Here is a 21,989-nt window from a genome sequence, read left to right as displayed (position 1 = left end):
ATTGCGCCAGATTTCGTATGAAACGCGCCATCATCCTGAAGTTTCTACCACAGACGGTAGTTCAACCGCAGCCGTAGTGCGAAAACCCCTGCCCACCTTACCCCACGGCGGAGCTCGGTTGCAATTTGTAAATACGCTTGTGCGACCCCCGCGGCGCGCCAAAACGGACCGGCCGCGGCGGGCCCGGGGAGGGATGGGGTTGGTGACCCCGTGGGACGGGCGTCACGCCGGCGGTGACGGTAACGGCGCCGTCACGGCACGTGCCGCGCGCGTCACAAACGCGTCACGAGCCACTGTCTCCGGGCGGCCGAGCCGAAACTCGAGCACACCCTCATCGGCACCCTCTCACCATTCTTCGAGCTCTGTTTTCATCAGAGGCGACCTCCCTCCCCTACAAACCCAGCCCCGGAGTCCCGAGGTCGGTAGAATGATCCAATGTTTCATTCACCGTTTGATGTATGTGCATTGGAGCGTCGATAGCTACCTGTGTCAATAAACACCCAATCACATACCAAACCGGCCTCGGACACGCAGAGTTCAGCAAACACACCTGCTCGCCGGGTCGACAGCCAATGTCAAACATGCCAAACTGACTGGTAAGACTGTAGGTACTGCAGGAATCCCGCAATGCCGCGCAGACAGGTGGGACGGGATTTTCTGGACATGTGTAACCCGAGGTTAAACTTCACCCGTTCACTTTCTCACAAGTCAAACCTAGCCACTGAACCTAAAAATCATTATAAGTTTGTCCGTGATTCATGTTACTACACATAAGCGAGTACGTTCTGAGCATGACACCGCAACTATAGGAGCGGCAGTGAATGCTGATCGCCGCTTCAATATCTGTCGTGGACTGTAACGCAGCACATTCAGTCCAACATCTGATTCATTGACGGCTAGAGTTCAAAGATCGCTCTAGTTAATCAAGATCACGCTATCTGACGTCACAGAAGTCACTTTGCCAGTCGTCTACGAGTGAGGTGACTAGCCGTGTCGGATCGCACCACGTCCAGCGTCCTTCCCAGTTCCAAGTAAAGCGATAATTAACGTCTTCCCTCACGAACGATGACGTCGAATGACGTCAGACACGGAGATAATAATCCACCGGGGAAACCCGCCGCGGAGATATTCTTCAACCGCAGGTATTGTTATTCAGAGGTATCCTTGCGCAACTATGTGTCATGTTTCCAGAACTAATGGCGCTTGAACATAAAAAGTCGCCTGCCAGCGAGACTGTCAGACCAACTACGTCAACTGACGTCACCATCCAAATGAATAACGTCATCGGAACATGCACAGCAGGTGACACCTGGCCACATGAAACCGGCGGGGCGCGGTTACTGGGCGGCAGGTGCATATGGAGCAACCGGCTTCACTTATAGGGTTCGGGGCAAATCAGTTGACTTTCAATACTTTCGATCATCAACAGCTTTATCCTCCAGCCTGCATGATTTCCATGATTTATACAGCAAGATGAAACATGAACAACAGAAGCTAGGTAACTTTCCACGGCATGGGCGAAAGCGTAGCCTACGACCTTGAATAAATTTGCTTATGATTCTGATCTAAATGAATAAGTAAACCCCCCTTTCCTTTCCCATAGAAATGTGTACTCTCTTTAAATGGTATATTACCATCAAAATACCACCCAAAACGAAATATCAAAAGGATACGTCAAGTCAACACATGCTAACTTCGATCAACAAACTGTCACAACCCGCGAACGTGTCACAATGTGTACACCGCACTATCTCGTGAAACACAGGCTACGTTTACACACCGGGGCCATTCGCTCTGGTAAAAAGTTGGAGTCCGCGCCCGCCCCGCTGCAGTTGCGTCACCGTTTATCTGCGGAGAATCTGGACCGAACTGGTCACTGTCGGTCACCGGTGGCGGAGAAAGTTCGGGGAGAGAGCGAGGAAAGAAAGGAGTGGAACGAACAGCAATCCATAGCTGTGGCGAGACAGCCGAATCGGTAATCAAGCGTGAATGACGTTGATAAAAGAAGGCAAAGATAACCCGGAACTGAGCGGATCATACACAAGAAAGAATGGAAGATCAAAAGTGATCCGTGGATCTCACAATGTCACTCGCACCACTGGTGATTCACGAGAAACACATTGAGAAACTCTGAGATCTGTGGGTCCTAGAAAGCAAGCCATGATCTGCAGCAAGTCACCACCATAAACTACATTTATTTATCCCGGGGCAATAGACCAAGTCTGTTGTTCCGCGACAATAGACCGAGGGCGAGCACCACGACTGGAGGCCACAGCGAGCCACGAACAAACACCGGACGGATAGGACAGCGTATCCATCGCTCACGCTTGTCTGCACCGTGATTTCTCAGGAGGGGGAGGGAGGGGGTATCGCGAGGTCACGGGGTCAATCAAAGATTTGGTCGGGATTACGCCATAGACGTTAAGACCTATCAGATACCTGAGGACTTAGCCCTGTCCTCGAAGAGTGAAAACGGTTCACCCATGGTCCGTCTTCGACCCGGCAGTTCAGTTCAGTGCTCTCTTGGTTCAGCAGTCCCTTGGTCCGACGAAAGAATGAGGTCACCCGTCTCCAGCGTGGGTCTGACCGACACGGAACCGTATAACCCGTACCGGAGCATAACCCGTACCGGAGTCTGGGGGTGGGGTAGGGCCGGGGGGGGGGGGGCACTTGGCACCGGGCGGGGATGTTTACCAGTCGGCAGGAGACTGGGAGAGTCCAGTCACCAGGGTGCGGTCAGCAGGGCTGCATCGTGCACTGCACTGGCCGGCTGGACCAGGGATCCGCTGTTCAGAGCTCAGAGTACGAGTCTGGTAATGATTGTGACTTGGGCTCAATGGCGCCTGCATAGCAATGATAAACACATGTGGAGAGTTTAGTGACGCCGTAGGTATAACACCGTGGATATAGCGCCGTAGATAGGCGCTAGTGCCAGCACGGTGTGATTTATTCGGAGCAGCTCGGGGAGGCGAGTCACTTTCTAGTTTCTGGGTATCGTCTCGGAACCGGCCGTCTTTGTTAGCGCTCCCTCCCCGGTCTGCCAGACTGCCAGCAGCTCCTAATCCACCCAGCGGCCCCACCCTCCCCCTCTCCGGCCCGTCCGGCCGTCTGACCACCCCTCCCTCCCTCCCTCCTCTCCGTCGGCCATCCCTCAGTCACTCCTCCCCTCCCCTTCCCCTTACTCCGCTTTCACAGAGGCGGCTGTTGGAGCCACTTCCCGGCCCAGTTCGGTTCGGGCTCTCCCCGCCCCCCTCCCAGAGAAGATGACTCGTCCGCCGCTGACGTCCGACAATTAATAAACCCGCGCCCGCCGCCGGAGCGCGCCGCGCCGTAAAAAGCACCGCTCTCCGCCGCTCCGTCCCGCCACTCGCATCACGCGCCAATCCAACTGGCTCCAACAAGCGCCCAACTTGTGCCATCGATAACAGGCGGCCGACTCGGACCAACTCGCCAACACGCCACCGACTTCACCCGTCGTCCAGCCGTTCCCCAGTGTTTCAGAGTTTCCTGATTTCCGACGCCAGAGATCCGATGTCGCCCCCTCCCCGTTCGAGCCAACGGCCGCGTCTTCTCGGCGTCTGTCCTCGGAGGAGACCGGCGTCCCCCCCCCCCTCCCCAACATGGCGGCGGGAACATTCCGACGCCGCCACCCGGTCCGCATCTCGGCCGGCCGGCCGGCGGCCCACGTCAAGTGGCCTCCGCCGGCCCACCCTGTTTATAAAACGGACGGCGCGCCGGCCGGCCGCGCGCAAGAACGGCCTACGTGGCGGCGGGCGCTGCGCGGCGGGCCGGCCGGCGGCGCGCGCTAATGGACGCCGCTCCGAGTGGCGGGAAAGTGCCGCGCGGGTCTCGGCCGGCTGCCCTGACCGGTCCGGCGGCGGCGCGCCCGGCCGCTCCGTGACCGCGGCGGCCGGCGAACGGGTGCGGGTCGGCCGGCCCGACAGGTGCCGGCGCCGACCCTCCCCTCCCGGCGCGTCCGTCCGCCTCCGCCGCCGGCTAAACATGGCCTCACGCCCACGGCCCATGAGCCGGACAAAAAATCGTGAGCTATTCCAGAGCGGGCGAAGGCCGGCCGGTCGGGGTCGGTCCGAGATCGGATGGCGTGACGACAATAACTGAGCGCGCGCGGCCGACGCGGCGTCGCCGCGACTCGGCCCGCTTCTCAGAGATGGTCCCGGACTCCCGCTACATGATCACGTGGCGGCCAGCGCACTGTGGGCCGCCGTCACGCATATTTACGTTTGGACAACGAGTTGCGGGGAAAAGTGCTGATTTTGTCGCAGTTTTAGGAGCCGGTGATTAGGCTTGATTTTTGGGTTACTTTTTCGTTCCGATTCATGTATTTCATAGTGTTTGGCTCTTGAATATTTTAGCTCTTTCAGATAAATATTACTTGCTCTACAACTTTTGTAAAAACGTTTCATTTTTTATAAGCCGACCTTCAGAGTCGTAAAAATACATCAGCACTACAATCATTGTAAACAAAAACAAATGGAGCACCGCTTGGCGGCTTGGCTCTGTTCCAAGGCCATTTTCAAGTTTATCTGGTGGTTTCCGTACTCTTATACGTCGTTTTGTTGGATGTTTTGAATCCCTGAACATTGAAGTATATCATATTTAAGAAGCATGTTGACTGAAAACAATCCCAAGTATCAAGGAGGCTGACAGAGGTCCTGAGCTGACCCTGAGCAATAACAATATCAAGTTGAACTTGAAGTTATGAAATTTTGGTTGATAAACGCAAGTTGATCGGGCTCACATATCAGCAAGAAAAAGTAAAATTAAAAGAGCTCATCATTATTGGCCGAAAACAAGCTATAATTTTGCAGGAGATCTTGGATCAATACTGAAGAGCACGCTGAGCAGTATCATGCCAGAAAATGTTGACTGATGAGTGCATATTGATGTATTGGTATGAATATTGAATGATAACTTACAATAGCAAGATAAATTAGTGCTAACTATCGAGTGAAAAACTAGAATGAATGGACTCGGGCAGCTTTACTATGCTTGATGCTATGCAGACGGTAATGTGCATCAGGTACTCAGTGTCTGGCAAATGAAACATGCAATCATTCCGTTGCTACTGGAGGAGAAAGCTTGGATCACTAAATCCACTTTATGTTGATTTTGATGTGAATCACTACTGTATTTCTTGAAAAAAGGATTGTAAATGTGACAATCCATGCAACGATGTTATCATATGTGTTCATTAGTCATTTGTGATAGTGATTGTTGGTCCAATATACAATGGCATAGCTCTCAGCATTTTTTTTTTCTGTGGATGGCCAACAGTGACTCAGAACTTAGAAGTATTAGTTTTCTTCACAGGGCTGCAGGATAAAAAGTACTGAGGGTAATTTTCTACCAAGGAACTTTACTTTGACATGGTATGAGATGCAGGCACAAGTAGGTAGGTGTGTCGTTCCTATAGTCAGTGATTGTGTAGGTTTGGTTGGGTTAGCTTAGATTAGGTTTTAATTTGCCCCAAGTGTCCATAGAAATGTGACCTGAACAGTGCACATACCTGACTAACCCGACAGCTGACCTAACTAACCTCAATAGTCAATCATCACACATATTTGCAACCTAGCCAAGACCTGCATAGCAGTAGCACCCAGTTATAGGTAGGTACTCACCCTAACTCAATCTTACCTGCTAACCTTCAACTTGCCAACAGTTAGCTCACCTTGCCAAGCTGCATCCAGGGAAACAGTCAACTGAGGAACTGGCTCATTGGGTAAGCTGGTGTGAGTCTGTGCATTTAATGTGTTTCTTCTCTGAAGCTGCTCTGCACTGCTGTATGTCATGTTAGATGCTCAGAAAAATGTGGGAAATGATGACTAAGCTAGGTACTTTAGTGCTTTGTTAATGCTTGAGACATGAACAAGTACAAATCCTGCGGGACACAGCTATGAGTTAGGTGCTAGGTGAGTATGTTATGAGAATGTGCTGGTTCCCTGTTTGACTGTAGTTAGTATACAAACAAGCACAGGGTCACAGTTATATTCAATCTCCACATAAACATACAACAAAAACGGCCATATAGCCTTACTCCGAACACACCACAAATAACTTAAGCCTTTGCAGGCACAAAAATGCTTTGAGTTACAGGACAGGTATACAACATATCCTCTGTCCTTGGGGATCTTGCTGCCAAGTTGAGGTACGATGACTGAACTTCAGGATTGATCAACCTTTTCTTCTTAGCCACTGCTTATATACGAGAAAGACTTAATGCTTGTTTATAAACTGCGTTGAAAATTTAATGATCCACCTTCAATTCTGGCATGAAGGCACAAATAAAATAGTTCCCTCTCCTCTTGGAATACACAAAGCAAAATATTTAATAACTTTAAGTGGATGGACAAGAGCAATTAGCATAGTTTTCCCTCAAGTTTTAACTTCTGGCACTGATGAATTACACTGACACCTCTGATCCAATTAAGATAAACTTGGAATGTGTAAACCTGCCTAGTCAATCATGCAACAGATGAACTTGAGGTCAACATGATTTTTTGCAATAGGTAAGTGGTATACATCAACGTTACTCTGCAGTTTGGAACCTTTTTGCTTATTCGCTTCATATTTTGTAACAAACGCGCAAAAACTGCAATATAACAGCACTATATGCTTCTTGACAAAAAGCAACAGAAGTAAAACTTAACCCTGATGGCATTCATTCTTAGTGGAAATGTAATTGCAAAATATTTTGTAGTAACCATTGAATTTCGGCTGAAAACAGTGCACGGTTTAAAAAAGAATCATTCCCATGACGGTCCATTCTTGCGGTGCTGAAATCGCCACTATTTCCGGCCTCTCCAACGCAACTCGTTGTCCAGACGTAAATATGCCGCGGCCGTCACCGACGCCCGCCCGCCGCCGACAGCTGTTGATACACCAGCGGAGTTTTTCAATCGCTGTTTGCTGTTGGATCTATGATGTGAGAGGTTCTTGTGTTCGCTGCTATGGTTTCCAATTGGGCGGACAAATCGACAGCGGTAATTTCTGATACACCAGCGCGGCGCCGGCGTTTTAACTACGCTGACTCGTGTGTGACGTAGGGTAATTAGGGAAATAAACGATCCAGGCGTTAGTGCAATTATCTCATAATCACCATAAATCAACATATCTGCAAACATTTATGAACGATAGTAACACAATTTCATCAGCAAATCTAGCAGTTGAAAAGGGCATTACATATTTAGACACTAATGGGGCCTAATCCCGATGTTGACTATTCTTGACTGAAAACAGGAAACAATCCTTTTCAATCTTAACGAATAAAGGAACTCAAATCATCGAAAATTCGTTACCACACAAACTTAAAATATCCGAATTATCAGAGAAGCTTTAACTATGTTCAGTGGTCTTTTAAACCACGAGGCGCCAAACCAGGGAAATAAAATTTAATGAATCAGGTGTACAAAAACGCACATATTACGCCACGCACGTCGAATATACGTGACACGTCAGCTGTCAAGCACCACCAAAGTGATACCTCTTGGTTCCGAGGCAGGCTCCCGACAATAGGCAGCTGAGAATAAGCAGATGTTTGGCAGCGGAATCTTTAATCTGACAGCGAAAACATCCCCGAGCAACAGGGCGCTCATTAAAGGGACCCTCCCACCTTAACATTAGTTTTGAGTTGAGATAGCCAAGTTTGCGGCCAGGCTCAGAAACCACCATTTATCCTGGTCGCAACCCCCGCAGCTTTATGGTGTTCAAGAAATTTCTTCCCTTTACTTGCAGGGTGGGACCAGCGTGGTCCCTATCTCTTAACCATTACGGGAATCTGATGACGTCATCAGGCTTTCGAACGTCCGTTAAATGTTTGACTAAAACGTTTTGTAGCACGCGGTGGTATATGCTTCCTTGCGCGCAACAAATGCCGCACTTTTAAATAAAGTCGCTAGGAACAGCGGAGATCCCAAAAAGTAAACAAAAGTAAAAGTCTAATATCTTGAAAACCGGTGAATATTTTTCGATGAAATTTGGTAGATATTCGTTTTCGCTCTTTCTGAACCGAGCGACATCACTTTCATGCCAATTCATAAACTTTTTTGAAGGTGGGAGGGTCCCTTTAAGTCGGCAGCACTTCTACAGCGCAGTCGGATAAATTCACGGCAGTTCAGCACCGCCGGCGGGCCGCGAAAACAAAACTCAAACACCGCCGCACCGACTTAGCTCCGGGAAATAGATCGGTAAGACGTATCTTCCGCGAGTCGCAGTTCTTAAGCCCAGCGAGCGGTAACATGGCGAACTTATCAGATTTGCCGACCGCGCGCATCCCAGTCGGAAGCCTTGATCTAAAGCATACAAACACGATTTTTCTTATAAATCTGGCGATTTCACACGATGTGAGCAGCCACTTAGATTACAGGGATGAGACAGCTTAAAAGGAAGGCGAATGATACAACATGATACAGTGATACAACAAGTCACATTAAATACGAACAGCAATCGACGAGATCATTCAACACGCCACCAAACACCAGACAAAATCTGCACTGGACACTGGACAGTTGCTAAATGCATAGAGTGTTCGCACAAAATAAAACGTGTACCAAGCCACCAAAGAAAAACGTAAAAAAAACGTTTCAGTAAAGACGCCATCAGCACAACATTCATTATTCATCCTTTTACGTCCTAGTCTCATACCAATGCCCAAACATGCATCCATTCCATCCCACCGTCACTTAAGTGAACCAACCACTTTCCTTCCCAGCATCCCCGTTGGACTGACCTTTTCGTGGATCTCGGAGGTGCTCTGTGCGTCGCAGAACGCTACGGTGGCCACATCCTTGAGGATGGGCATCTCCACCGAGCAGTCCCTGCCGTCGAGCAGGGCCACCAGCGGCCGCGGCATCGGACCGTTGCTGATGGGACCGCGCGCGTCGACGCGGGGTCGCTTGTTGACAGGGGTGCCCGATTGGAGCATGTCCACCGGTCGTCGCCGCCCCGCCGCTGCCCGCACACACCACAGCGTCAGCCCAGCCACTGGCGCGGGCCGGCCGGTCGGCCGCGCGGCCGCCCCGCCGGCAGGGGGACGGGGAGGGGGGGGGACGCCGCCGGCGCGCGCGCACCGCGCCGTGTGGGGAGGGGAGGGGTAATCCGAGGCCGGGCGGTACAGCTACAGCGACACATGTGGACTGTGGGGCGGGGGCGGGGGAGACTACAGTGGGTGTCGGATGGCATGGCGCCGTCAGGGACGAGTGATGGGAGAAAGGGCCGACTCCTTCCCGGCAGACCGCGACTCTGGCTGCAGCCAATGTCGCGCCGTACCGCCCTTCTAAGCACACCGTGCATGAAAAGAGAAACGGGCCTGCGGTTTGTCACCTCCACACCATATGGAGCCGGGTGGCACCGGGGCGCGACTGATGTGACAGTGTGGCACTGCGACACACCCACCCAAACCCACCAAACCTATCCCCCACCTAGCTCAAATGAATCTCAAGCATCCAAGAACTAAACGAAAGCCTTTCATGTCGAACTTAGAGCTGCAGGGCATCATCTTTTACAAACTTCTCATTGTAAATAACCTCTCCAAACCCCAAAGGATTACTTCCAATAGTATCCTTCCAAAACTCCAACCGACGTAAACCAGCGAAAAACAAGATGGACTCCATCTCTGACTCCTTGTCGAAAGTCATCACCAGCGGACGCAAACAAGTCCGCCTTCTGTGGCGGTCCCGGGTGGGCTGCGTCAATGGCTTCCATTGAGATCCCGCCGTGTTCAGCCCGCTCACAAATGCCCATAATGCCAGTGACGACTCGGGGAGCCCATCTGAATTCTAACTCATCAACTTTCCGCGAACTGTGACTCGGTTCGGTTTAATTCATAACGCGGCGGGAGGCGGGGGAGGGGAGGGAGGGACGGGAAGTGGACCAGCTGAGACGAGGGCTAGCACGCTGAAGGACGGTTCGGGCCCCACCCAATGAACTTACAGGTAGCATTAGCCGGATTATAGAGGCAATGTTAAATTGAGCGGCTATATATTTCTTTCAAGATAAGTCAAAACGATTTCCCCGCAATGTAAATTCATGATTACCCCGATGTCCTTTCGTAGAATTTCTGTCACTCTGGCGCAGCACCAGTTCCGCAGTCCTGTATCTTTTGAATTATGATAAACTCGCCACCACATGTCTATAAGGAGATGACGCACCATCGGCGACTGCCACGGTGGCGGTCCCTCCCCTCCCCTCCCCACCGTGACTGGGCTTTCTCCGTATCTCTTCCCTCCCCCTCCCTCCCTCTGGCCGCTCCGACAGCGCAGACGTGACCTGCGCTCGCAACCGTTCGCAAATTAGCCAGCTCCGGAGGCACCTGACTGCCGACTCGGCGCGGCTCGGCGCGGCGGCTCGGGCGGAGAATTTTCCACCGCCGCCGCTGGGGCCACGTGGCCGGTCGCTCGGCTCCGAGCCGCCCGCCAGGCCGGCCGGCCGACAGCCGCGCTGAGGCGGGCTGCACCCCTCCCCCACGGCGGGAGGGGCGGCGGGGCAGAGTGCAGGAGTCGCGGCGGGCGGGTGGAGGAGGGGGAGGGGAGGAGAGGGGCTGTGATCCGGTCCGGCAGCCGCCGCCGCCGCCGCCGCTGCCTGCTCGGCTTCACGATCAATAGACGGTGCCGACGCGCCGCGCGCATGACACCGACCGACGGCGGCGTGTCACATGACACACGTGTCACCGTGTCACGGACGGACGCGGCGAAAGCGGCGCCATCTGGCCTCCACTGGCCGCACGCACGGCAAGGCTCGGGACGCTTTCACGACCCCTCCCCCTCCCGTCCCGTCCCCGCCACCAAAGTTCGTCGGCCGGATGGCCCGAGTGGCCACCAAACAGCGCGCCTAGTGAACTGCCGAGCCCACTGCCGGCCGGTGCGGGCGAGAAATCGACCCACCGCACCGGCCCACGGGCAGATGCCACGCATGAAGGATCATCGTGAATAAATGCACGAGGAAGTGGTCCGAGCGGCGGAAAGTCTGACACGGAACCGGTCGGCGGTCATGCCTCCCCGGCACCCCACAGCGCTCACTTTCAGGCTTCACCGCCCGTTGAATGTGCAAACGAGTCACCGAATTCAAACAGAGGGATCCGTCACCCCCCCCCCCCCCCCTGTTCTCGGTGCAACTGACGCCACCGAGGAAGGCGATGCCGTTGCACGGGATTTATGCAGGGATGCATCCACCCTTGAAATGTAAATGAGTGGGACTTCCATCCCGTTTAGACTGATCGAGACAGCCACGTTGAGGACAACCCACATGATAAAAAGGTTCGCATACCTTAGGCCTCGTTATGCATTGCAGAGTAATGCATGTCTCATAGCGGATCGAATCCTGATCTGTCTCAGTCCTTTCTTATCACTCCTCGACAAAGGCTCTGTTCACTGCTCGTTCAGTGTTCATGTCCCAACCTGTTCTGTTCCACAGGTCATGTCCCAGCCTGCGCGTTCCTGTCCCGCGCCATATGGTCACATCCCGACCTGTGGGAGCTCCGCCCGCGCCACACTGTGTCGCTTCCGCCCACATCGCATCGATCGTATTCACCCCACAGTGCGAGCAAACACGTCCCGTGACCCTCCCCGCCCCCTCAGGCGGTGGCGGCCCCGCCCACGGTACTGCCCCCCCTCCCCCCCCCCCGGGGCGCGGCGGCCCGTCAGTTCTTGACGCCCGGCCGGTAGGAGGTCACGCCAGTCGATGCGGCGGCGCGGCGCGGCGGCCATTGTTGTTGGGCGCTCCGGTGCGGGCGCGCGCGTCTGGCCGCCGGGGGGGGGGAGGGGAGGGAACCGAGCGTCCCGGACGCGCCAGCTGATTCACGGGCCACGGCCGGGGCAGCGAGGTCGCCCGACAGAGGCGGCGCCGTGGGAGAGACGGGGTATTTCTGGCGAGCGGGGACCGGTCGGGTCGCCCGGGACGAGACTGCGCTGCAGCCGAGCTCGCGATTTGCATGCCATGACTGACGTGGTCTGTGGCGTGACCATGGGCCGGGGATTCAGACGGAGCGGGAGAAAGGGCGGTGTAACGAAACAGTCGCAAAGACGGGGAGAGCGTGCCATATGGATTGCAGAAATGAGTTATGAGAAAACATAACGCAACAGGTTTTCAAACCGAAATCGATAATTGTAACTTGTAAGTGACAGCAACACATGAAAATCGGAAGCAAAATGTATCTTAATGATGACGAGGTGAAAAGTAAAACTGATTAAAGTAAAAAGAACGTGCGAATGTCGAATTCATGATTAGGTAAGTAGGCCAAGATTGCAATATTGATATCCTGTGGGCTCCGCCATTGACTAATTGCCAGCATTCACCGAATAATTATGACAGCAACAAGAAATAGGCAGAATCTTTCAAAATCACACTAGTTTACAAGTCGCTACATGCTATGAAAATACAATTTAGTGTAAACTTTAGCGTGACTCGCCACTCACCTGATCTTCAATCAGTCCAATAAAACGCCAACCAGCAGCAGATGACCTTCGCACAACCTTGCGATGACGTGCGGTGCGCGTGTCTCGTTGATACGTGCCTCCTCGTCACGGGGAAGTTCAGCACTGAAAAGCTACTCAGCTCGCTCGAAACGCGCCCTCCCTCCTCGGACAGCCAACCGGAATAGTCGCCTGCCTTGTGGGATGGATCGCAGGTCCGATTTTGCCGATCAAGCCTTCCCGTGTCACTAAGGTCCAATTCCACCGCTGCGCGGCCGAGTAAACACCCTTACCGACTGTGCGACATAGGCCCTTCTTACCACTCGGTGACCAACACAAGTAAAACAAGAGGAAACAGAGCGGCAGGCATGCGTTCCCAAATCCGGCGAAGGTCACAAAGCTTATTTTCCTATTAGTTTAGACGCTCATACAGCCCGGTGGACACAAATAATAAATAACGCCCATTTTATGTTGGACTTGTGAGTTCTGAGCCGAAACTTGTCGGCCGAGTCTGGTCGGAACTCGGAGTTGGCGCCACGAGTTGGGAGTCGGCTCCAGGGAAACTGTTATCAACTCTATGATGTATGTACGACTATCGGGGACAAGTCATGATGGTGAATAACTACGGCCATTCCGACTGAGTCCCCGGCTCACGAAAGGTCAATCACCCATTAATAATGCCGCTGGTCTACCAGCTAGGTATTATTGGCGTTTTAAATGGCGCAGGTTTAAACCACCGTTAAGCGACGCACTACAAAGCCTTACAAACAGGCGTGTAGACAAACTGTTACAGTAGCTGGCTCCCTCCCCTCTAAAAAAAATACTCATAACTTATAAGTGTAAATTGAACTATGTAATGTATTGAGCAAACAAACGAAAGTTGAGGGAGTGTAATTAGCTACCTACGCAGAATAGAACGGCTGAAGTCAGCTCCCACGTCCGTGCTGATTAACTGACAAAACGACTATTCGGCAAGGGCTAGGGTAACACCGAGCGGCAGGGGAACGCCAGCGAACTGAGACGGAAGCGGACGTCGTCAATTAACAACCACATGCCACTAGAATATGTTACTAGATGCCACTAGACCGGCCACTAGGACCATAAGAAACCATTTCACGCCACAACAGACCTCAATAACCACTAAAATATATTTTGTGGTCATAGGCGGCGGAACGATTTGAGACAAGGGGGGGGCACCAGCTCAAGGAGCCAAACCTAGGGTACCCCCAAATCCTGTTTTCTCATCGGATTTAGGCCACTTATTTTTCGTCACAGCCCTGGCACGATGATTTTTTTTTTTTTTACTAAACGAAAATGGCAGTTCACCCCCGTATGTGTGGTTAACCCGCGCCCCACTGGGGTCTGCGTATAACACGCCCTACTGGGGGGGGGGGGCTATTTATAGCCCCCCTCCTAACTCCGAAACTACTGGGCCGATCGTCAAAATTCAAACGGCGTCTGATAGCCCCGGAAAAACTGTCGAACGAAACATAATTTCATTGACTTCGAGGTCACCGATGACGTCACAGATCAGGTCAAAGTAAAAATTATTAGCATTTTGGCTTGTTCACGTTTTGGGCTCTGGCCGCCGTCTTACAAGTCAGGTCAGGCTCATTTTTGGATCACACACTCGTGAACAGATGCTCTAGATACCCTGAGGGTACCAAACTTGTACTTTGATTTTCAGGTCAAGGTCAGGTCATCACAGGTCACGAAAATATTATATCACCCGTCGGTCACGTGACACATGTTTTATGGTCCATTTAGGTCTGAGATTTCGAATTTGATGTCGTCTGTGTCATTGGAGGTCATTTTGAGTCGAATTTAGCTTAGGTCAGGTCACTTTCAGGTCAAAAAATGTCAAATTTTGAAGTTGAAATTTTTCAACAAAAAAGGTGTCTATTGGATGCAGTTTGAGCTCAGGAACACGATGGTGCTATTCATATTGGCGTACGATGTCAAATACGTGCTGAAAAATTGATTTGAAAAATTAATAATTGTGAATTTTTTGCAATAATGCGTGAAACTTGGCCATTTTTGAAGATATTTAGCTAAAACTTGCTAGAGTTAGTCATAATAATGCGTTTTATCACATATATTCCGGTTTTTTTCGAAAAGTCAAAAACTTTTTGGAAAAAATGTAAAAATATAATTTTTGGATTTTATTATATCAAATTTTCCAAATTTTCCAAATTTCGAAAATCCGAGATAGCAGTTTGATAGCGCAGTCTATTCTGAGTCCTCTCATGCAAAGAAATTGGATCTAGCTTAAAAACTGAGCTCTTGGGAGCGATTGCCGTGGTTCAATGTTTTGCGTCGAAATCGGCCGAACATTACGTCACTCTGACGTCATTTCCGGCCGACCTATAGTATATACGAAGTTCAAATTGTGACACAAGGTGTCAAATTGATGCAGCCTAAGGTACTGAAAGTTTGGCGTCGATACGTCAAGCGGTTCGGAAGTTATTGCAGAAAAACGGGAGGGGGGCTATAAATAGCCCCCCCCCCCCAGTGGGGCGCGGGTTAACTTTAAGCTGATCCTCAAGTACCTATGTGTTTGCCTCTTCCTTATTGTCGTTTGATAAATTAAATTTATCCTACATGTATCAAATTCCCAAGAAGCCATCGCAGTACTAATCAGTGGCGAATCCCAGGGGGGATGTCACATGGGTCATGACTTAGGGCCTGGGGTCACCACATGCCTGCCAGGAGCACCACAGGCCTGACAGCCGACAGGGGCACCACAGGCCTAGCAGGGGCACCACGGGCCTGTCAGTGGCACCACAGGCCTGTCAGGAGCACCATCGGCCTAGCAAAAGCACTACAGGTCTTCCAGGGGCACCACAGACCTGCCAGGGGCACCAGAGGCCTGCCAGGGGCACTATCGGCTTCGCAGGGGAACCACCGGCCTCGCAAGGGCACCATGGGCCTGTCAAGGGCACCACAAGCCTGTCGTTGGCACTTTAGAATTGTCAGGGGCACCACAAACCTGTCAAGGGCACCTGCGTTCTAACAGGGGCACCACAGGCTCGCCAGGGGCACCACAGACCTGCCAAGGCCCAGGGACACCACAGGTCTAGCAAGGACACCACAGGCCTGTCAGGGGCACCACGGGCCTGTCAGGGCCCATGGGCACCTAAGTCATGTCAGGGCCCACCATAGGCTTGTCAGGGGGCAGGGTAGGTAGGTACCAAAGTCTTTCCAGGGGCACCAGCGGCCTAGCAGGGGCACCAGTCATCACATGACTAACCAAAAATAAAGAAAATAAAAAACTGAAAATAGGGCACCACCAAAATTAAGTGGCCGAAATCCGTTGAGGTTTTAATTTTGGGTATAAGTAGGGGCACCACTTCGATTCATGACCCTCCCCTTGGAGTTTTCCCGAATCCGCCCCTGGTACTAATGCATCAAATTTAAGGGGGGGGGGCACCTTGCTATTGGTGCCCCCCTTGCAGAATTCAAGGGGGGGCACGGTGCCCCGGTGCCCCCCCGTTCCGCCGCCTATGTTTGTGGTCTCTTGTGGAATTTTTTTCATGGGAAGGCACGATATTTCCTGCAGACTGCAGACAACGCTGCTCCGGTCACCGCGGGTTGTTAGTTGTTACTGCGACACAAAGGGACAGTTAGCGCACCATTACTTTAAATATTAAACCCTTGATTGAAGTCTGTGAAATAAGGAAGTGATACAGGATACAACTACATTTTTATTACAGGGAATATCGTACTGAAGAAGTTTCAATCTTATCTCACTAAACCTCAACAACGAGCGTGGTAGTCAGCTAGACTTTGAACTCTACGTTCAAACCACTCAATTTTTAAATCAAATTAAACTACCTATGCAAAAGCTGGCCTTCAATCTTCAATCCGGAACAGGTTGAATTCATTAACAGTCATTCTGCTGGAACCCTTCCTTGTCATGAGTACCGCGAACATGAGCTTATCACAGGTGATGATCTGTATGCCGGGACCGCTGCCGACTCTGGCTGGCTGCGGGCGCTGCTCTCAGAGCAGGCTCCTCTGCTGACGCGCCGTCCTATCTCGGGCGTCAGGCCGCGGGGAGAGGGGGAGAGAGGAGGGAGGGGGAGGGGAGGGAGGGGGAGAGAGGAGGGAGGGGGAGGGGAGGGAGGCGGCTCACGCCGGTCCACAAAAACCGGCCCGCCGAGCCGCCCGGGCCGGCGCGGCGGAATGGCTCAGCGACCGGTCCGGGCCGGGCGAAAGTCGGCCCGGCCGGCCGGCCCGAGCAACCAGCACGGACGGCCGGGCGCGGCGAGGCCATGGGGCCCCCGGTCCGCGGTACGGGGTGGGCTGTTACTGAGCAGGGCCGGACAGCGCGACAATGACGTGGTCGCAGGGTGGGGACGGATGGATGACGTCCGTGCTGTGCGCACGAGGCAGACATGTGTAAATGCATTTACAGAGGTATACGGTTACATCAATCGGGACTCGGGAGGAGATATATCTGATCATTCATTATCATGACTCGTCAGGCATGACAATAAATTGCAATAGCATGTTACTAATGGATAGTGACCAATGGAAACATGTCCCGACCGTCACATCACCAGTCAGTAGGCTGGTCTCCCTTTCCTTCTTGGATCCCCCTCCCTCCCCAACTGGCAGACAGCGACTCCCCTTCCTCCCCCTCCCCCCCCCCAGTTGGCCCGGCAGCTCCCCGGAAAGGCAGCCCGGCTGAGTCACCGAGTCATGGCTCTCTGCTGAGTCTGTGATTCAGTCAGCGCTCTGGGAACTGCGCCGGCGCTAGGAGACGGTATAGTGACCTTGAGCACGAGCTGCAGGAGGGGGTTGGGGAACGGGTGCTGAAGTTGTGAGAATCACAAATGTGAGAGAATGGGATTACAGTGAGCTGTGCCTGTGAGATGGAGCTGCGAGACGCTGTCAGTAAGAATGCACGAGTGTTTTATGTTTTCGTGAGTGCTTCGCTGTTTTGGAATGCCTTGAAATGGTTTTAAATATAAGTTTCAGATGTTCTGAATTAACTACCTAGTACCTACAGCTCTTTGCCAGAAGCTTGCTTTCTTGAAAACTTGGCTGTTTGACTTAAAGCGATAGTAGGCTCCCACACGAAATAACATAAGAGTGAAAATATGTTGCTAAAGAGTCGAAAGCTACGCAAACTGAATCCCAAAGTGCACTTGCCTTTTGCTCATTGCTGTCATTAGAATTTTCCCTCTCATGACTTGAATAGTTCTGTTACATAACATTAAAAATTCGCTTGTTTTAAAATTTACTTGTTCGTTCGTCTAACCTATCATTCAACATTTGCATATTGCAGTTCTCTATACACCGTGCATATTGCCATCGATGCTTGCATTGCGATATCAGTCAAATATTTCTCGTAATTGCTAGTATGGGTATTTCTAGTTGCTGGTATAATGAATAAAACAGAAACAGCTATATACGTTCTTTGTCTGTCTGAAACACGCTGCACAAGTTTCCCGATCTATAAAACTCATTTTTCAGCAGAACTTCCAAGAAATCGATAAGACCCTGCACAAAAGTTACATTCTCCGGGCAGGACACATTACTCGGAGACAACGAGCATCAAACTTTTGCCATCACGGCAAAATATGCTTCCTACGGTGGCCGAGTGCTTTTTCATTCATCACAGTCAACTCCACAATGCTTTGAGAACAGCAAACAACTGTGACGGCCGTGCCGGCGTTCTTTACGGGCCAAAGTTGGCTCTCTCGCTGCGAATGGTCCGATTCCGTTCGAGCGAGAACGGAATGTGCGCCAATCGGTCCAACTTCCGGCTCAACTTGGCCGCGTCGCTCGGCGCCCGCGGCCGCTTCCCCTGCGGCGGGCGCCCGGCTCAGCGGTGCCCCGGGCAATTTCTCGCGTTACTTGCGACAAAGTTTTCTGTAGCCGCGGGGGGAAGTTGGAAGAGGAACGGTTCTCTGCGAGTCTCTGCCTACATATGGCCTTGGTCCTGTGTCGGTTTGGGCTGTCCTGTAAAAGGCTCGGGCTGGGACCCGGGCTCGGCTGACTGGGAGATGAAACGAAAACGTCGGCAAGTGCCGAGACGATCGACTTTGTCGGAAACAGTGCAGTCTGCTGAAGAGTAGGCGAATTCTCAGCGCAACTGACGCCCTAGTTAGCTGCTGTGTTGATAGAAGCATCCGACTTCGCATTATCTTTAATAGACAGGAGCCCTTCCGGATGACGACACTTTCAGATCACATCTCTAGAACATTCACAATGCGCAGTTCAGTTCGCGCGATCAAGGTAGTTTTCCACAGGATTCCAACAGGATTGATGTGTCGGTCTTTCGAAGCTTATCTCTGCGCCGTTGACCGACCTTCCAAGGGCGATTCTCTGAAATAATGGAATTCTGCCATCGATCTGACGTCGCAGTTCTCAGATACACCTGCACATAATCCTGCATAGCGCTCTTCGTGGTCGGCCAGTCGTGGATGAAACACTGAATCCTGTCGACCAAACGCTAACCGGAACAATTCCGAACATCAATCGACCAAGGAGCCGCATGGCCACGTGACCTGCCCAGGAAGCGAACCCGGATGACTGCAGTTCGGAGGGCAAAGAGGTCACTTCCGGGCGCAACTGCAGAGCTGTTCGCCATTTAGTTTATAAGTACAGATTTACTGAACGCAAATACAAAATTGTGGCCGATGTTTTCCGTACCTACCGAACTTTGCTGCCCTTTATTCTTACTATGTGTCTGCCTATCAAATGACATTTCATTTTATCTTTTTGTCTTTAATTATTTTTAGTGCCTGACTGTTCTGTGCTAAAGTTAAACATGGCGAAAGTTCGGAAAGTTACCAAATGAAATGGAACAAAGGTCACGCCAGGCTGCACAGTGCACATGCTGGACTCACCGGCGACCTACTGAACAGCTGCATGTGAAATTCCGCGGGGAAAATTCCCAAATATGCTTACAGCCCGTTTCGATATCGAGTCATGGGTAATGGGCATAGAGGATAATATCGAACTTCATAGGCATCTGTGCACTTACTTCTATAGGCCCTATTTCGCATGAGAAGCTCTACTTATTTTCTATTAGGCAAGTAGCTCAATATGATTATGTTTATGTAGCCAATGCAAGTCGGCAGTGACGGCCTGACGGGTAAGGTAGTTATTTCAAGCTTAGGTGATTAAGCGTACCGTAAATGTTGCTTTCAGTCAGGCGGTGACAAACTGGTGTACCACTACCTATAGTGGAATAACAACATTAATTCGCTGTCTCTTTTCATTACTTAAAGGTGCAGCTCGATGTTGCACTGAAGGACGGGTCAACGGAGCATTCGATGTAGCAACTAGCACATCGTAGTGTCGTTCTAAGTGCAATTCAGACTGCAATAATCGACAGTTTCGCACCGGTTAGGCATCCCCATACTATAGTAGTACACATATGTGATAACAGCAGTGCTGAGCGAGCACCTCCTTCACCCTCAGTGCTCTCAGCAGAAACCCCCACCCGTTCTCCATCCAGCAGCCCCCCCCCCCGTTCCTCGACTCGGCCTGCAATCCCGGTCCCTCTCTCCCACCCGGCATTCCGAGCAAAACATCACAGGCACGGAGGCAAGCCCGGCCGGCTTGAGAAACCCGATTTGGCGACGGAAAAATGCGAACCGAGGCCTCGTCTGTCCCCCTCCCCACGGGCGCGGGGGCGGTCGTTGCAACATCCGAGACAGGTTCTCGTCTTCTAGACCCGCTCCTCCCCACTCCCCCCTCTAGGTCTGCGTCCTCTTGCGAGAGGTGGGGAGGAGGAGCAGGTGGCAGCCGGAGCCGCCGCAGCTTTTCTATAGATACATTGAGGGGTCATTTGGTCGATCAGGAACTGAATCGATGTGCCGAATGTTTCTGGAGCTGAAGTCTCGTGTGAACACAACGCCAAACGGGGACCGAATCGTGAAGTCACAGTCTTGTTTGCGTTGGAACATGCATCGATGAGACGGTGTTATACCTAATTGCGGCAACATACCTGACATTTTTTTTTCATAGAGAAGAGCATACAAGTGCATCCATCTCAGGAAATTTAGTGCAGCATTGACCATCGTTAAAACCTTTTATCGTTAAATGGTCAACATGTAGAGTTATTTGTCCAAATATTACTAAGGCTTCGTATGGCTTAGGATCTGCATGTATGTAAGCACGGTGGGTCTTTAAACAATGGCACTACCGATTCCTTCCATATCATTAACGAATAACATGGACTCGCTACTAACATGACTAACTGTTCTACATCCTTTTACCCTAACCTATCGGTAGTGTCACATTGTTCGTTATCAATACGGGCTAATTATGTTTATTTTGACCTATTTGCGAGTTAGCTCATTTATTGTTATCTGCACTAAATGCATCGAAAGGAATGGATTGATAATAATAAACTACCGGTTGAACCCCGGACAAGGGAAGGGTAAATTAAACATATGAAAACCCGATCATGCCTTGCTCTTCAAGGACTGGTTTAGTTTAAAGTCAGAATTTACATTTTTGATTTTACGAGATCTTGAGGAATTGAATGCTTGTCGGACAGCATATGCGTTTGGTTTAATTTTAAAACAATTTAGCCATTATTATAACTATTACAAAGGTATAGCAATTATTATAACTAATAGTAGTCACTAGTCATGTTACTATACACTATTATATTATGTACTGTAACTAAGAGGCTCTTATTCGTCTCTGAAACAAGGCCAAGAAGGGCTCGAATACGGAGCTGCCTATAACTCGCTGTATAACTCCGGGTCGGGCCGCGCAGCTCATACTGAGATTTTTCCGTTATATTAAAAAGACTCGCTTCGCGCTCGCTCGTGACCACCTAGGAATGGTCTGGTGGCTGACCATTGTTAAAAATTTGTTGGGCAGTAGGATTCTCCGGGCGTGAACTATCGGCAAAAGGCATGTAATACAAAAAGATTAGTTGTGTGAGAATTTAACAGATATAGACATTTCATTGATAGTACCTGTGCGGATAGCCTATAGGTAGCCTATCGGTAGTTAAAATTGACATAACCGAGTGAATCACCATCCACAGCCAGTCGCTATGTTCATATCAGTCATTCTGACGAATCTGTTAATTTTCAGTAATATTTCAGATACACACGTCATTAATAGCGAGTTGATTAGGCCATTGTAATCAGAGCCTGCATGCCGGGTTCCTCGGAGCCGACTGATACCGATTTGGCCGTTTGGGTACATTTAGTCTGGAGCTGTACATGACGCACATATGCCTAAATTTGGCTCCCTTTACTTCGAATTATGATTAACTTTGCATGCTATTGCAGTTTCCTTGACACTTAAAATGAGTTTTCCCAGAAACAAAGCTCCAGAAAGAGTAGCGTACTACACTTAATTCAAATAAGCAACACTGGAATAAACTGGGTTTCGTCCTATTCCTGAAAGTAAATAATAAACAAGAACTTTCATACCCGATGGATCCGTTGCAGCTCTTAAAACAAAACATTGACGAGCTTAGCCTGCCGGCGCTACATATACCATATACACTGTGCATATACCTATCTATGACTATCTGGTATAATCAACGTTTGGACTACAAACATACTGTAAAGAAGTGAA

At 50.9% G+C, this 21,989-nt stretch overlaps 1 protein-coding gene across 7 annotated transcripts in view; it reads right to left on the bottom strand.

The window, feature by feature from the left end:
• The window catches only part of LOC122392960 (C-terminal-binding protein-like), a 45,589-nt gene extending 32,965 nt beyond the window's left edge, over positions 1-12,624 (bottom strand). For all 7 annotated transcript variants that reach the window (XR_006258605.1, XR_006258606.1, XR_006258607.1 and 4 more), the window contains exons 1-2: positions 12,429-12,624; positions 8,747-8,967 (exon numbers count right to left, since the gene is read on the bottom strand). Coding sequence is in view for 3 of the 7 variants with exons in the window: in XM_043388353.1 (XP_043244288.1) it covers positions 8,747-8,941 (195 nt within the window). In the remaining 4 variants the exon portion in view is untranslated. The remainder of the gene's footprint in view (positions 1-8,746; positions 8,968-12,428) is intronic.
• Between the last annotated feature and the right edge of the window lie 9,365 nt (positions 12,625-21,989).

This window comes from Amphibalanus amphitrite, unplaced genomic scaffold, assembly GCF_019059575.1.
Source record: "Amphibalanus amphitrite isolate SeventyFive unplaced genomic scaffold, NRLGWU_Aamphi_draft 000509F_arrow, whole genome shotgun sequence".
NCBI classification, from domain to species: Eukaryota; Metazoa; Arthropoda; class Thecostraca; order Balanomorpha; family Balanidae; genus Amphibalanus; species Amphibalanus amphitrite.
The sequence above is the reverse complement of the archived record's forward strand: the minus strand, read 5'-3'. Positions and strand labels throughout refer to the sequence as shown.